Source organism: Tenrec ecaudatus, chromosome 13 (genome assembly GCF_050624435.1).
Source record: "Tenrec ecaudatus isolate mTenEca1 chromosome 13, mTenEca1.hap1, whole genome shotgun sequence".
Taxonomy (NCBI): Eukaryota; Metazoa; Chordata; class Mammalia; order Afrosoricida; family Tenrecidae; genus Tenrec; species Tenrec ecaudatus.
In genome coordinates, this window is record NC_134542.1 from 35,460,653 (window position 1) to 35,477,959 (window position 17,307).

The 17,307-nt window shown below is 42.5% G+C and overlaps 1 protein-coding gene across 2 annotated transcripts in view; it reads right to left on the bottom strand.

The window, feature by feature from the left end:
* Positions 1 to 10,632, bottom strand: part of CD28 (CD28 molecule) — a 116,820-nt gene extending 106,188 nt beyond the window's left edge. The window contains exons 1-2 of one of the 2 annotated variants that reach the window (XM_075528965.1): positions 10,528 to 10,632; positions 9,516 to 9,668 (exon numbers count right to left, since the gene is read on the bottom strand). Coding sequence is in view for 1 of the 2 variants with exons in the window: in XM_075528964.1 (XP_075385079.1) it covers positions 10,528 to 10,579 (52 nt within the window). In the remaining variant the exon portion in view is untranslated. The remainder of the gene's footprint in view (positions 1 to 9,515; positions 9,669 to 10,527) is intronic. The other variant, XM_075528964.1, reaches the window with a different exon arrangement.
* Positions 10,633 to 17,307: the final 6,675 nt, after the last annotated feature.

Sequence of the window (17,307 nt, forward strand, 5' to 3'; positions counted from 1 at the left end):
ATTCTGAGTCTTTTTTAAATCCTCACCAGGTGTGGCTTCACTTTGTAGCAGTCAGAGACAGCTGGTGACCAACTACCTAAATTGGAAGCAGAAAGCATGGACAGACCGCAGATTTACGGAAGCAGAAGCACACCTCTCCCTCAGAGCTGGACACCACCACATCTTGAGCTGAAATGTCTCATTATGCTTGTGGGGCTGCAATGCAAAGCAGAGAACCCAGCAAGCTTGGGTCATCGCAGTCCTGGCTATGGACACTAGCACTGTGGTTTAGCAGCACGTTCTGAAACCTTTCTCAAAGGGGCATCATGGAACTGCCCGTTCCCATAAAGACTGAAGTCCCAGAAGCCCGGAGAACCCATTCCACTCTGTCTCCCAGCTGCTATGAGTCAGGATTGTCTCAATTGCAGTGGGTTTGTGGTTTGGTTTGTGGTTTGGGGCTTTACTGTTGTTCTGAACATCACAAACCCACCGTGCTTCTTCTGAGAAATAGGTGGCCTCAAAGAGCATTTGAGCTGGTACTTGGCCAAAACCCATCTCCTGGTGGATGCTCTCCTCTTATGAAGTCCGGAACTTAGCTACTGTGTGACTCCACCTTCAGACTTGTTTAGGGGTTTTGTACCTGAATTTAAAACCACTGAGTGATCTTCAACAATGAGCAAGTGGCTTGTTTTCAAAATAATCCATAAACTGTGTTGAAATGTCACTCTCACCCATCCTTTGCAGATAAGAGTGACTAGGCGGACACACACAGTAAGCCAGCTGCCTTCCCACCCATTCCGACTCCCTGTGGGTCCAAGTTGAACTGTGTTCCATAAGGTATCAGAACGTTTTGTCCCATAACAGCTTACATTTTGGAATCAGGCAGATTCCTGAAACTTTCTCCTAAGGCACCTCTGGATAGTCAACCTTCTAACTTTTTTGTTCGCAGTTGAGCACATTAACCATTATCACCACCCAGAGACTCACGAACACACCTATAGTTGTGCAAGAATCGTTTTCTTTTTTCGGTTGCCAGGATCAGCCTGGAAAGGCTCCTTGTTAATTATTCTCGCAGCCCCACGTGTTCTCCAAGGCAATGTAGCATCTTTCCTGTTCTATGAGTCGCAGAACTAGGGAACGACCATTGGCTTTCTTATAATGACCCTTTGGATCATTGTTCAACCTTTATTCTCAAAGCTAAATAACCCAGTAGCTTTTTGGCTTCTTATTGCAGCCCCTCGTTTCCAAGCCTTAATTACATTTTGGCTTTCCTCTGGAACTCGGCCAGACCTCCCGGTCAACATGCTCTTTAAAGGGGAGGCACGGTCAGACCAGTGCTGGGAAAAGCTGACAGACCATTTCCTGCCCTTTGCCTCATACATCCCAATATCTTCTGAGCTTCGTAAATAAACAGCAATTATTTAACTAATTCTATCAGGGTTGAAGTCCACCTTGCCCCATATTGCATCTCAGCATGTTGTTTTTGTCCTGTAAACATTTTGCACTTTGAACTTCACCTAATTCGAAAGATCTTTTCTCGCGAATTTTCAAGCTCACTTCACATTTGATTTCTACTTTCTCACAAAGACTTTTGCAAATTCAGGAAGTGTCCTTTTCTTCTCCAAGCCAAGTTATTGGTCAATATTTACTGAGATCTTTCCCTATCTCTCCTACATAACTGAATGATTACAGGGCTATGCTAGGAATTTCACAAACATTTATATCATGACTTCCTCAAAACCACCAAATGGGGCAAAATATCATTAACCCCAACTTACTGAAAAAGAAACTGAGATTGGTGAGATTGAGTTATTTACAACTGACTGCAGAGTAAATAAGTGGCCAGACTCACTTTCAAACTTGGATCTCTCTGACTCCAGGGCCCAGACGTAGTTCCACAGCACATCGGATTCACTGTCATTTAACTCTGACCCACCAGGCCAATGTGAACTCAATTGTAAAAAAGAGAATAGCTTGCTCCACCACCACAACTATCATGAGTGCCTAGGAGACGTGGGGAAAGAACAGAGGACAAGACGGAGAAGGAAACTAGGACATGACTGAAGGACATCAGACTCTGCCTCGAAGACCCTCTTCAAGGCTCTCACTACATTGTTCCGATCATCAGCATCATCATCAAGTGGTACAGAAACAACTTGGTTTGATGGTTCTAACAGAGTGTAACCCATCACCTGCATTCCACTGAATACAAAGACTTACCGGACAATGATCAGTAGTAATATTGCCGGAGAAAAGATTCCCTAAGGATAGCAAATGGACATTGGGTCTCTACTCAAGTACTCCCTCAATTCAAGAACACTTTGTTCTATTAAACTGGCATTCCATGATGCTCACCTTCCCAACAAGATCGCTGAAGACAAAGCAGGTACATAAGCAAATGCGGCGAAGAAGGTGGATGGTGCCTGGCTATCGAAAGATATAGCGTCTGGGGTCTTAAAGGCTTGAAGATATAAACAAGTGGCCATCTCACTCAGAAGCAACAAAGCCCACATGGAAGAAGCATGTCAGTCTGTGTGATCACGAGGTGTCGATGAGATCAGGTATCAGGCATCAAAGAACAAAAAATTGCATCATTGTGAATGAGGGGGAGTGTGAAGTGGGGACCCAAAGCCCATCTGTAGGCAACTGGACATCCCCTTACAGAAGGGTAGCAGGGAGGAGGTGAACCAGTCAGGGTGCAAGGTGGCAACAATGAAACACACAACTTTCCTCTAGTTCTTAAATACTTTCTCCTCTGCCCGCCCCCCGCCATCATGACCCCAATTCTACCTTACAAATCTGACTAGACAGAGGATGTACACTGGTACAGATAGAAACTGAAAACACAGAGATTCCAGGACAGATGAACCTCTGAGGACCAGTGGCAATACTGGGAGGGTGGAGGGGAGGTAGGATAGAAAGGGGGAACCGATTACAGGGATCTACATATAACCTCATCCCTGGGGGATGGATAACAGAAAAGTGGGTGAAGAGAGATGTCGGACAGTATAAGACATGACAAAATAATAATAATTTATAAATTATCAAGGGTTCATGAGGGAGGTGGGGCGGGGAGGGAGGGGAAAATGAGTAGCTGAGTAGAAAGAAAACGTCTTGAGAATGATGATGGCAACAAATGTATAAATGTGCTTGACACAATGGATGGATGGATGGATGGATGGATTGTGATAAGAGTTGTATGAGACCCCCAATAAAATGATTTTAAAAAATAGAGGGGCAGTGAAAAAGAGGACGGCCCTCAAGGAGATGCATTGACACAGTGGTGGCAACAATGGGTTCAAGCACAGGAACAATTGTGAGGGTGGACGTTTCCTTCTGCTGTGCCTAAGGTCACCATGGGTCTGACCGGCTCGATGGCACCTCACAGCTCCAACACGGATCTGTCTCAGAAGGTAGGGTCTCTCTGTGGTTGAACTCTATCACTAGAGCCTTTGTAATAACACTTGGAATTTTGTGCTCATTTATTTGTGTTACACACACAACTGACTGAAGTTTATACACAGAGATGTGTATGTGTACACCCACATGGACATTTTTCATGGCTGTGCTTTTGTATTTCAGTTGTGATCCCAGTATACTAACTTGCTCTCACTGTTCCTAGACATAATAGGTACTGAACATATGTTCAATGACTAAATAAAATAGACAAGGTTTAAAAAAAACTTTCCTAAGGAGTTGTTTCAAGTGCTAATTTCCCTCCAATCTATTAGTTTGGAAGAGGTGAACATTTGTCTGACCAAATGTGTCTGCTCTGGACATATAAGGAGGTATCCCCCCTCTCCCACCTCCCAAAAAATCAGAATTTTCCCCCTAAAACTATATATTTAATTTTTTTTAAATCATCACCTTCAAAGTTATGTTCATTACGATGCTTCAATTCTTGGAAAATTTTTCAAACTCATCTGTTTGGATGGCTAACAGCACCAACCTCAGTGTTTTTTTTCTTTCTTCACCTATCTATGTCATCAAATCTCTTTCCTTTCATGCCCTTTTCATTCAAGGAAACAAAAAGAAGTCACACAGTGCGTGATCAGGTGAGTCAGGTGCGTGGGGCAAGAGAGACATGCTGTTGCTTGCCAAAAACTGGTGCCCTGAGATGGCTGCATGAGCAGATGCATTGTTGTGGTAGCAAAAGCAGTCCCCCATCTGCCACAAATCAGGCCTTTTTTTTCCCCTGCACACTGTTGTGCAATCTTTTCAGAACCTCTAAATAGAAAGCTTGATTCACAGTCTGACCTGGTGGAACAAACTCCAAATGCACTATCCCCCTCACATCACAAAACAAATGCCCATCATCTTGATCTTTGATTTCACTTGATGAGCTTTTGCGGGGACAAGATGAGGATGGTGTGTTCCACTGGCTTGATTGATGTTTGCTTTCAGGGTCATAAAAGTGTCTCATCACCAGTAGTGACCTTGGAAAAAAAAGTTTGGGTTGCTTCGGAGCTAATCTTTCAAAGCATAGCATGTTTCCACTCTACACTCTTTTTTGTGGTCAGTCAAAACCCAAGGCACAAATTTCACAGCGACCCTCTCATTCCCAAATCGTCTGTTAAAATTTGGGGAACCGAACTCCAAGACAGTCCAGATAACTTCTCCATCTCTTCAACGACCCATTGCTGGTCTTCAAGCACAAATGCACGGATTTGTGACATTTTCATCCATTCAGGAAATTGATGGACGTCCCGATTGAGATTTGTTATCAATCAACATTTCACATTTTTTGAAATGAGAAAACCACTCATACACTTGAGTTTTCCCATAGCTCTGTTCCTGTGAGCTGTGTTCAACATCATAATAGTTTCCGCAGCATTTTTCCCGAACGGGAAACAAAATTTCACAGCTGCACACTGCTTAAATCAGCCATCACAGAAAAACGAGGTTCAAGGGAAACTGCTTTAACAGAAAAATTTAATGTGACCAGAGAGAACCTTCCCAGGCAACTTTGCCACTGTGTGCACTGACTCAGAGCAAGTTGCTAGGTGCTTGCCTGGTGGGAAGAGGGTGGGAATGGAGTGGGGAATGAGCACTGTGAAAGCTCTGCCCAGCAGTTTTAGTCCGGTTTTGTGGGGTTAGCCTCTCGTTGCATGCTATGCAAATAGAACTGAAATGTACATTTTTTAATCTTGAAAGCCGTGTGTCTATCTGTGCCAATACATATGCATGGATATGGAAACAGCCAGAGTGAGCACAGGAGCTTTGATCAGACGTGGGGCTGGAGGTAGTGTGGGGAAGGAAAGAGTGAGAGGAGGGCTCTCCCCAACACTATGACCATTTGGTACACGAAGATATCTGCGTGTTACATGGGCAAAAACACTTTTACTCGATTGTTATTAACATGTCATCTACCCAAAACCTGTTCCAATTCTGTTGGTTAAACGGGAAAATGTCAATTTGATGGACAAAATATTAAGGAAAATACAATCACATAATGTAAAGTGACATTTAAGAAGAAATGTGGATCTGGAGAAGGTTGGCTTTTAAAAACGGATTCTTTGAAAACAATTTGTAAAGCTCCTGAGCTGAAATAGGAGTCTTAGTTCTCGATCGATATCATTTCTACAAACCCAATATTACTATGAAGAGTGACCCAAATGTTAAACTATTCCTCAAGGATTTGATGAACTTTCTCAACTGTTTAAAAAAAAAAACTCTACCTTTTAATACTAACTCTGACTAATGCTAGACCCACACAAATCAAATAAGGATTCCTTTTTAAAATATTAAAACTAACATCATGAGCTGTTTTCTCTAGCCTTAACTTCTCCAACCTCGGTGACATATTTTTATAGACAACTGAAAAATATTAGTGCATATTTTAAATACTGACAATTTGAGAACCTCTGTTTAAGTGTTGGCCTTCTGGAATAAATACGTTTGTTTAATTTTCTCAACAAAATGGTTTCACGATTTCTCAGGAACTGTTCTAAAGCAGTTTGTCTCTGTGTCTGCCAGCTTGCAGAACTGAATCCACTTCAATAACTGCATGAACAAAGTTTAAACTTAAAAATAGACTCAATGGTTAATCAATAGGCTGATCTGCTGATGCAGAATATTACAGTTAGGCCTGGCCAGAGGTCATCCTGCTAAAGCAGCAAATATCTTATTCTTCATATAATCCAGCTAAAGAATCCAATGTAGCAATAAAGTTGTATCACATAGATTCAATTACAGCCCATAGTGGGTTCTTAAAGGATGTTTGCTAAAATAAATGGCAAGTCACAAGTATTTGGGTTAAGGTCCTCCATTGCATGTTAGGTTGATAATTATTTATAAATCATTTAGGTCTATACTTATGGTAGTCTGTTTTCCCACAATAAAACTACAGGGTTTTATTGTTGGTTTGTATTTTTTTTAAAGAAAGAAAGAAAAAGTAAGACATATGAATCCAGAGCCTCAGCCAAAATTACTGGTCTTGGAGTTAATGCTATCTTTATCCAGAGAAATTTCAAAATGACGAAGGACAAACAAGTTATTCTATGCAGCCTATGTGGAATTACCTTAATTTAAACATGATCTAATTAGGCCATCTTCTGGTTGACTCTGTAGCAGGCTTTTAATTGATCAGAACACGTGTTCAAAGAAACCTAACTTGCAAGCATCTACTCTCGGTTTTGATTTTGCAAGCTTGTGTTGACCTGGATTATACACAGTCTCAAGAGGTGTGAGGATCTTTCACAGTAATTTTTTCTTGGGAGGGCGGAAATACAAAGCAAAAAACATATAATCAGTTTGGGTTCACAGCTCACTGTCTTCGTTTGATGGTAACTAAAAGATGGCAGTAAAACAATGAACAATCTTACATCAGATGAGCCCCTAGTTCCAATTTAGGAAGTAAATACATCCTAAAACCACTGACCTAAGACAAACAAGGCCCAACATTAATGTCTAATGGAAGGCAGCAGATCTGGAAAGAGAACTGAATTTCCTTCCTTCCTCTGCTACAATGTGCAGTCATCCGTGGAAACATGTTTGTCCCTCATCTTCCCTTATGGGGCTGCTTTGATATAGGCACTATGCATCCATCGGAAAGTGTTTTGATTTCCTGAAATCAAGATCTGGGCACGGCTGCCGTCTTTGAGGGAGAAGTCTGTGTGCAAAGAGAAGGATGTGTGACAGCACTGGTCGCTCCACCCCCACCCTCCCAGGCCCTGGTCTCATCACTACGTCTGAGCAAAACCCAATCCAAACCCACTGCCATCAAGTTCGTTCCAATTCACATCAGTCCTGTAGGGCAGAGAACTGCGTCCCAGAATTTCAGAGGCTTGTAAACCTTAACTACAGAAGCAGGAAGCCGCCTCTTTCTCCTGAGCAAAGCAGCTGGCAGTTAACAGCCCACTGTGTCACCCATTACGCCACCAAACCCATTGCCGTTGAGTCCAGTCCAACACATAGCACACCTGTACAGTTTTGAGCCACAGCGGCACAGTGGTTATGAGTTGGACTGCGATCCACGTGATCAGCAGTTCGAAACCAGCAGCGCTCTGAGGGAGAAAGACTGGACTTTCTACTCCCAGTCAACAGTAACGGCCTCAAAAACCCACAGGGATGTCGCTATGAGTTGGCATAGACCCTATGGCAGTGAGTTTGGTTTGGGTTTTTTGAACAGGGGTGGGATTCAAATAATTCAACAACTGGTTCACTGCCCTAATGGCCATTTTAATTTATATATATATATATATATATATATATATATATATATATATATATATATATATATATATATATACCGAAGTGTCATTTATTATTTCATACAGTTAATATTTAAATAAGACCAATAAAAGGAGTATACAGAACTAGATTATGTTATAAGAAAGAGCTTTAAAATATTCATGAAAAATATTAAATAGACGACAAAAAAATTAATACAGCTGCTATTTAGGACATTTCCATTCTGCATCCTCACTTGATTGGTGTCGCACTTGCCATGTTCCTCGCTTTTATCCAAGCATCTGTGGTTGTGTGATTCATCCTTTCCCTGCAGGTGTAGGATCCCATTCCTTCAGAGGTCAGCCAGTCAGACAATGGTCCATGTGTTTGATGGATTACAAACAGGAGACTTTTTTGAACTTATTATGTTCATCGTTGAGAAACCCCTTTCTGCTTCTGCCGAACGTACAGTAATTATCTGAACAATAATTTTAGCTCTTTGGAACTGTCAGGAATTGCTTAATTCACTCACAATATCTCACGGGAATTTGGGAGTGTAACACAAAGTTGAAGGAATGACAGGATGTCACCTTCTGATTGTTTGACACTTTTTCTCCTTATGTTATATGTTTCTTTGCTGAAGTAACCCACTCGAGGGAATGAAAATGTGGTATTTCATCAAACATATCACAATTTTATGAAATGAATAAAGATGACAAGCATAGCGCTTCCAATTGTTTGCACCTGCAGTTGGCATGAATGTGCTGTTGGGCAGAAGACCGTCAGAAAGTGTGAGGAATGCAAATTTGTGATTTCCACATGCAGCAGCCGCCCAGCCGCCCACCTTCGAGGGAACCCTGATCGTAAGTGCCATTTTAACAACTGGTTCACTGAATGCAACAAAAAATTAGGTATTGGATCGTCCAAACCAGTGCGAATCTCATCCTAGGTTCCGAGACTGTAAATCTTTGCTGGATCAGACAACCTCACCTTTCTCCCTCAGAGAGGCTGCTGGATTTGAACTGTAAATCTTACAGTTAGTCACCCAACACCAAGAGGGCTCTTTAATGACAGGAAACCCCCTTCCACTCAAGAAACAAGTCAGCTGTCATTAAATCAATTCCGACTCATAGAAACCCTACAGGACAGAGTCGCGCATTTCCAAGGCTGTAAATCTTTGTGGGAGGAGTCAGCCTCATATTTTACCCACAGAGCAACTGGCGGCATGGAACTTCTGATCTTTAGGTTAGCAGCCCAACTCGAAACCCACTACACCACCAAGGCTCATTAGTGAGAGGAAGCAAGTTTCCAAGAGGCCATGTAGGGTACAGTTGCATGAGGACCCTGAAGCCGATGACCTGGCTTGTGCACTTTGTTGTTTTTAACTACTATGAGATTCAAATTTTCTTGCCTGAAAGGAATGGCATTTAATAACAACCACCCCTACGTGCTATTGCAAATATGAATTAATGCACAGAGAGCAATCACAACTGTACTTGTCACAGGGAGCACACACAATTATTGTTAGCTATTCCTCATTATAACTCTGTATCTGTTCGTCACCATGTGGTTTGCTATCTGAATTTATTAACTTTACTTTTCAAGTCTCCAGTAGTTTCTTCCTCTGAGCAAGATGAACTTCCTCATATGTCTCTCTACCACTTCACTTCCCTGCTCAAAACCTTTATTGGTTGATTTATTTGGTAACTTTAGCCATTTTGACATAAAATTCACATATCATTTAATTCAATGTTTAAACATATTAAAAAGAGTTGTGCAATGAATTTTAGAACATTATCTTCATTCCTGTACTCATTATTATTAGCTCCTCATTTCCCCCTTAATCTCCCCTATCATAAGCTTACCTCCAGGAAGCAGTCTGGGTTGCTTAGTCCAGCATGACAAACTCTTCACAGTCAGGTTCCAATCTCCTTTCTCAACCTACCCTTCTTTTCATCACCCACCTGATACAAATTTCGCTTCTCATATATGCACTGTAGGGGGCGCAATCAGAAACCCTGTTGGTTCAACAATTAAATGATTGACTACTACATGAAAGATTGGCAGTTCACGGTGACCCAATGGCCCTGCCTGAGAAAGTCTTGGATCTCTTTCCATAAAGTTTATTTGCAAGAAACCCCTAGGAGGCTGTTTTACTGTCACGTGAGGTCACTAGAGTAGAAATCAATGCCACAGCATCACAATGACAGCACAACACAGGGTCAGTGACTATGAGAGGCCTTAGAAAATTGTGTGAGGAAACAGAATTGAAAGAGAATTGAACTTTCCACAAACTAGCTATGAGTCGGAATCAACTAGGTGGCAAGGAGTTTGGTTTGAGATTTGCATTTGCGAATGTTAATTTTGCTCTGGTGGCCTATAATATGGAAGCTTGTTGCTGATTGTGGAGGACAATCCTAGAGGTCATGGGCTAGCCAGAAGGTAAGTTGGCATAGCAACCTCATTCTGACATCCTGGAAAACACAGCAACAGGAATAAGGTAAGGCCAGAGACATGGATCTACCAAGACACAAAGATACCAGAATGCTTAGTCTCGATCTGTTCAAGAAAAAGTATGCATTATGTGGATTAAGTTTGTTTTTAGTAGTATGCCCCATTTAGGAGAGGAGAGAGAAATTCTCAGATGAGCAAACTAAAAATAAGACTCTAGAGTCCTAGAGGCACTTGGAAAATCTTGGTTCTTAGCTGCACATTCTTCTTCTGACTGTAAATCTTATTCATTCAGCTTCACCCAGTAAGAGGCACCCACTTTAAGGGGATTTATTTTGATTTATTTATACAAATCAACCAAGTAATCTCTCCTGCTAATCAAGAAAAAACTTCCGGCTCTATTCACAAAATTGACTTAAAACTCACTGCAATGATGGTTTGCTTCCTTTCTGGGGCCCCTGGGATTTGGAGAGGACATAGCAGCAAGCAGTGTGCCCGCGATCTGAGAGGTCCAGAGTGTGTGCTCATAACTCCTGGGCTGCAGGGAGAGAGCACTGTGTTTATTCCTCGCTATCTCTTACAGAAGTGAAGGGCACGCCCACTGACAACTTCCAAGATGAATATCTTCCTTCCAAGGATGAGTCCTTCATTCCATGGCAATTGCAAAGCAACAGGGGGAAAGGAGAATTTTATATCATCCTAGCAGCGCAAGACTTGTTTAAAATTTTGGAGAGGAAAGATGTCACTTGGAGGACTAAAGTGTCCCTCACCCAAACCATCGTCTTTTCTACCGACTCGTGCGCATGTGAAGCTGGACAATGCATGAAGATGCTCGCAGAAGAATCGATTTGTTGGAATTATGGTGTTAATGAAGAATGCAGAAAATCTAGACAATGGTTTCTTTTGTACAAAGCACCTATGCAAGGCATTTCTCAGCAATAAATACAGTCCCAAAGCTTAGACCTTCAACATTGAGTTGTCCCTGAACAGTGGTCCCCAATGTCGACGTCTCAAGTAAACTGCCATTCTCAGCTAGCTTTTGTTTGGTCAGAGCAGGGTTTTCCTTTTTTATTTTTTTTCCCTTCTTCCTTAATGCCTTAATAATATTGCTAACCTAAACGCTGGAGGTTCAAGTCCACCCAAAGGCACCATGGAGAAATACCTGACCATTTACTTTAGAAAAAACATCTATTAGAAACCCCGAGGAGCGCAGTTCTACACTGACACACACAGGTCCACCATGAGTAGGAATCGATTCAACAGTGCCTGGTTGACACCGAATCTGCGCTGCAGTTTAACACAGTCCCCACCAAACCTCATAGCGTTACATCTTCTCCCATTTACATTATCCACAGCCCCTGCCTCTGAGCATCTGAGTTCACAGTTCCTGCTGGGTAGTCTGATAAGCCTCTAATAAATAGAGAACGGTGATACCATCACTATCAGCTCCACCCCCAGCATGTCCTTTACGCGTGCTCTCATTCCTTTCCACCTGTAAACACAAGAAGGACAAGAAACGACCTTTTCCGAAAAGGAGCAGGTGAGGTAATCCACTGGAATCTTAGTTGTTCATTTCTCACCCTGCCCGAAAGAAGTCACTAACTGTCTTGTCCGATCCCTGCCCCCCCGCGAGTGAGCAGACTCTGTTGCTTTTGGGTTTCACCAGAACATTTCATGCTACGTAAAATACATGGCATTCCATTTCTAGCCATGAAAGAGGGTGAAGGACAGAGTGCGCCTTTGACAGACACAGGCCTCATCCACTAAAGTAGCCAGAGGGAAATGCCGGCAACATATAATTAGCCAGCTGGCCATCCTCTATTTCCATCCTCCCTGTTCTTTAAATGCCAAGTTTGTAAGAATTAAATATTTTAACATACCAGGCATAGTTCAAACCCAGATTATTTTTCGATCTGTTTTCATGTTGTTCCCTTTCTTCTTAGTCAGTTTCATGCACAAACTTAAGGTCAACTAGGTTAATATCTCAAATAAAAGAGTGTTAAGATTTTTTGGTTGGAGCCAGTTGGTGAACTCAGCATAAACTTTTCGTGAACTCTTGCTCAAGAAGAATACTTCTTGGATACGACTTATCTTTAGGCTGAAATGCTTACAGTTCATCACTCTATCCAGTCCAGCTTCTTCAGGAGGATGCATATTTCTGCTCTGCCTGGGTTACAAAAGATATGCTTGGTTATCAAAACAGATCCACAGCATGAAGTCACTGGAAACCATGGGTACACTAAGGAAGAGCTCAGTTCTCATCATTTTTGCCTTTGAAAATCCCAAGTAAATAGTTTTTCCTGGAATTTTGATATATCTGCATGCCTGGTCTCCCCACCTTTTGAGTTCAGCCATCCTACATGCCAACGCTACCTTGTCTTCAACTCAACTCAACTGACGTGAGCCTATTTAAAGTAGGAACGTTTTCAACTCATCATTTATTTTTCTTTTTGCCCTTTGGTATCTAATGCAGAATATCTCTGTGAACTTGAATTTTCTTGAACAAGAAAAATTTAATATGGGATCACATGCATAAGGGTCTAACTTTTTAATCATGAAAATAGTTTTATCTTACATTCTTCTCAAGTTAAGTAGAGAATGGTTCATTGGAAATATCAGGAAAAATTAGTTACAAATAGAAAGTTTATGGGAAGCAGTCCACAATGAGACATGCATCTCCTGGGATAATTTTCAATTTTGTTAATATTAATTACTCTTTCCAACAAATAATAAGTTCAACATTTTCTAATTTCCAAGAAAAATTATGACATGGCCTCTTCTACTCTCCAAACTCCAAAACCATGTGTTGCACATAAAATTTATCACAAGGCCATTTTTGAGAATTTAATCTCTGATAATTATACTACCAATTCTTGTGAACATTATTTGTCAGATATTAAAACGCCCAATTTGGACACATTTGGAGTATAATTTGGTGTTTCCCATAGGTACTGTTATGATATCTAGAGCCAGCAAATTTTCCCTCCCTTGTATGGCTCCCAGGAGAAGAATGTCTACTTCATTTGGTGCCCAAATCTCTGATGTGTGTGTTTCTGGGGTCAGATGTCAAGCAGGTGCTATAGGTCAAAAATGACCATATATGCAGGTGAGAAAGAGCTTAGCACAAGACAGAAGGAAGGTAGTAGACTTCAGCAAACTCCTTTACACCTCCTTCCCAACCCCAAACGCTTGTTTCCTCAAACAGGCAATATTCGCCAACTACTGAAACTCAATTTCTTCCTTTCTCCTTATAGCGCCCAGCTACTTCCTTCTCCGTGTTCTTGCCCCATTGGACTCTGTGGATCACAGACTGAATTAGACTTTTATTCCTGGCTACCCAAGCCGGATTGCGTCTCAGTTGTCTTCTCTGCCTAGACATTAGTTTGTGCTGGTGTATCAACTGGTATGCCGTGTCACTGGGGACGAAATTCCCCATGGGTTGGTGGTGGTGGGGATTGCTGTTTTCACACTTTGGGAGAAATACTCCGTGACTCTAGTAAGTATTTATTCAGCACCTACTGTTGGCCAAGAACCCTTTTGCTGTATGTGAAGCTCACCATAAATAGCAGTCTCTGTTGCTGAGACTGTTACAGTCGTTAAGTGAGATGGTGCACCGCAGTAGGTACAGAGAAGAAGGTGTAAACCGAGTGTTAGGGGAGCATTGAGGGCTCTAACTCAAGCCTCATCTGAAGTGGAACATTCTGGAAGGAAATGTTCCAGAACATTTGAAAAGAGCCTGCTTCCTAGAGGAAATCTACAAGCGGAAATGAGTTGGTGGTGTCTCCTCTCCCCACTCTTCTCGAAAAGCAGCCTCTTTCGGCAGCAAATAGTTTAAATAGCAAAAGTAAAACTATGTTGACCATGTTATGACCTCCACGTGCCAGAACTTTCTGCCAGTTTGGCTCCATGAAAGAAGAAAAATAATCATGACTCTCACTTGTTAGCCGTGTGTGTGTGTGCCCTATTTAATTTTTAACCTTAAAAACCAAACTCACTGCCATCGAGTCAAGGCCACCTCACAGTGACCCCATTGACAGGTCGAACTGCCCCTGTGAGTTTCCAAGACTGTAACTGTTCATGGGCGTAGAGAGCCCCATCTGTCTCCCGTGGAGCTGCTGGTGGTTTTGAACTGCTGACCTGAAGATTGGAGCCCAATGTATAACTACTACTACCAGGGGTCCTTTATTTAACCTTAGAGCTCATATAAGTGAAAACTTATAGGAATCCAATATCCGTTTTCTTTGCAGCTATTATTGCATTCTGAAACGCAAAATGCTTTGAATTCTGGCAATTTTTAAAACTAAAATAAAAGCTTTTTCAGAAAGGAACGTTTGTTGAGTCCTCCCTCCGACCAAAGCAACATACATGAAATAATAAAGCCACTAAAAGAAAAAACAATGCACAGATATCTGAGAAAATACAAAAGTAGGCTAGTTTGTTTGTTGGTTTACTTGTTTAAGAACTCACTGAGTCCCAATAAACAGAGGCTATCACTGAATTAATAATTGGATGCGTTTCCTGCTCTATTGCTTTCCTGGCATCGTTTTTATCTTGCTTGATTTCTTCATACTCTATAAACAATCTTGCATCCTGTCGTTCTCACACAGCATTAGAGCATAAACATTGTCCCAGGCCTTTAGAAGCACTTTGTAAACATAATCTTAATGGCTATAAAATATTTGATTGCATAGATGCCCCCGGTTTACTAAACCAGGTCCTCTCTTGGCCATTTAGATTGGAACATAACTTTTTAGTGGTCTTTCGATAAGCTTAATGAGATTTTAAATGGAGATTTCAAGCAATTCCATCATCGACTGATAGTTGTCGCAGGATGCAAGGGCCATTTTATCACCAGGAAGTCCATTTTAAAACAAAACAAAAATACAAAGACATTGGCAACCTCAATAGCAATTTCCCACCCCAGTAGGTCTTCCCTGCATTGGCCTTGTGGTTTTCTATTACTGGATCCACCCATCTTCCCACCTGAACGCTGACGTGTCCCCTTTCCCTAGTCAGGCTAGGCGTGGAGCAGTCACTACAGTGGGGCCATGGTGCAAAGACTGTATATTGGCCAAGGCTCCCTATCATCCTGACCCATGATGGGCCTGCAGTATCCAGGCTCTGGCCTGCTCCCCACGTCATACCACTGCGGGGCTCATTCCAGTTTCTCTCCCTTCTAGTCTGACTCAGGACACTGGCTGAGTCCCTTTCCTCTGATGCCATCAGTCCCACAGTCCCTGAAGATATCTTCTAATAAGCAACTCTTCTCATCCGAGTACCCTAGCCACCAGTGTAACACACACACACACACACACACACACACACACACACACACACACACCAGGCATCATCCACACACCGTGTTCATGTAATTGTGCTTCCACATCAGCTCCTAGTTTCCCAATCTCTACTGTAGTAGCCTGCCTCCTGCCCATGTCTTAGCCCTTCCCCTAAATCTCATCTTCCCTAAACACAAACTCTTTTATCTGTGCTTATCGGCCAGGGCTCCTGAGGTTCGGCTAACTGCTACTTCTTCAGTCCTTGAGTTCAGCCATTCCCCTGATTCATAGTTAGATATTGCTATGCCCTTCAAGTAAAACCCTAATAGGGGCTTTAAGTAATATGCAATATCCACCCACTACCATCGAGTCGATTCTGCCTCTTATGACCCTGAAAGACAGGGTAGAGCTACCCCATTTGGTTCCCAAGGCAATAATTTTAGCAGAACCAGGTCGGCTGGGCACACCTTTCAGTTAGCAGTCAGCGTTCAACACCCTGCAGCCTCAGAGCTCCTACCTGCCACAGAGGCATTATGTTGTTTTCCTAAAATCAGAGACACTTTCCATTCTGAAACTGATCTGGACCCAAACGTTTCAGATAAAACTTGGCCGACCTGTTTCAAGTCCACACCGTCGGAACAGTGACATAAAGGAGGGGGTTCTGTCTCCAGAGCACCCCCAGCCATTACTACGTGCATAGCACTTTGTAGCTTGCCAAATGGACCGTCTGGTTAACCTCCATATCGATCCCATAAAAGTAAGCCATGCAAATACCGTGATCCCTCCTTTAGAGACAGTGAACCAGAGGGTTCTTGACGGGTCTGTGCGTAGCAAGAGCCACAATGAAGCCAGTGCCGCCACCTCATCAAAGCTGCCTCCCCAGAGAGGCTTACTCTGAAGGGATTGCTTTTTCAAGTATACGATTTGAATATTTTTATGGGTAAAGGTTAGAAATATCACTTTGAATCTTGTCAAATGATAAAACAGATAGGCCCTGAGCCCAAATTAAACAAAGGTGACAGGAAAAGTACCAAGAAATATCGTCTAAGAACTACAGCCACCTAGTGACGGCGATATGCTTGCTGACTTGCTCTTTTATTACTCGGTGTTCTTCCCTTTCTCATTATGCATCGCCTCGCTCTTTCATTCTGGGTGAAAAATCTGCATTCCTATAGAAATTCCCACCAGGTTACAGGTAAGTTGACACGTCATTTTTAAGACGGAGATAATGCTGCTTTCTTTGCAAGGTTCTCTGAGAATTAAATGAAACAAAAGTACGGAAGTAGCCACCATGGAGCCTTTTTAATGAACTAATGAACACAGCCACTTTCTTCTTCCCTGTCCCACCTCCGCCTCATCCTACAAGCCCATGTCCGTAAACCAACCTCATAAAGCGGAATCTTCTAAATCTGCTGATCTCAATACTCCAACTCCCAGGATACTAAGCGTGGATGGAACCTACCAGTCCCGCCTCCCCAGCCTAACCAAGGGCCAGCAGACCACCAAGTAGACTGTCCGAGTTGGAATCTACATGCATCCTGCCAGCCTAATGGAGGAGGTGTGTACAATCTTGTCTCTTCACCCCGGCCCTCCTATACTTGCAATCCTCCCACTGACCCTTCCTTCCTCTCTCTGACCACACTTTCCGCTCCACTCCCTTCACATGGGTCCACTGTCCTCTGAAACTTCTTGGCTGCCATAGCTTCTTCCTAGCTCCTCCAACGGCACTCCTTCCCTTTCAGGCTTCACGGAGTCCCAGCTCTCCTTGGTGATGCTGAACAGGTTTTAGTGCCACTTCCAGAATAGGACAGACTAGGAAGAAAGGCCTGGTTATCTACTTCTGAAACGTAACCCATGGAAAACAATGGTCCAATTACATCCAATCATGGGGATGAGGATTGGACAGTATTTTGTCACATTGTGCATG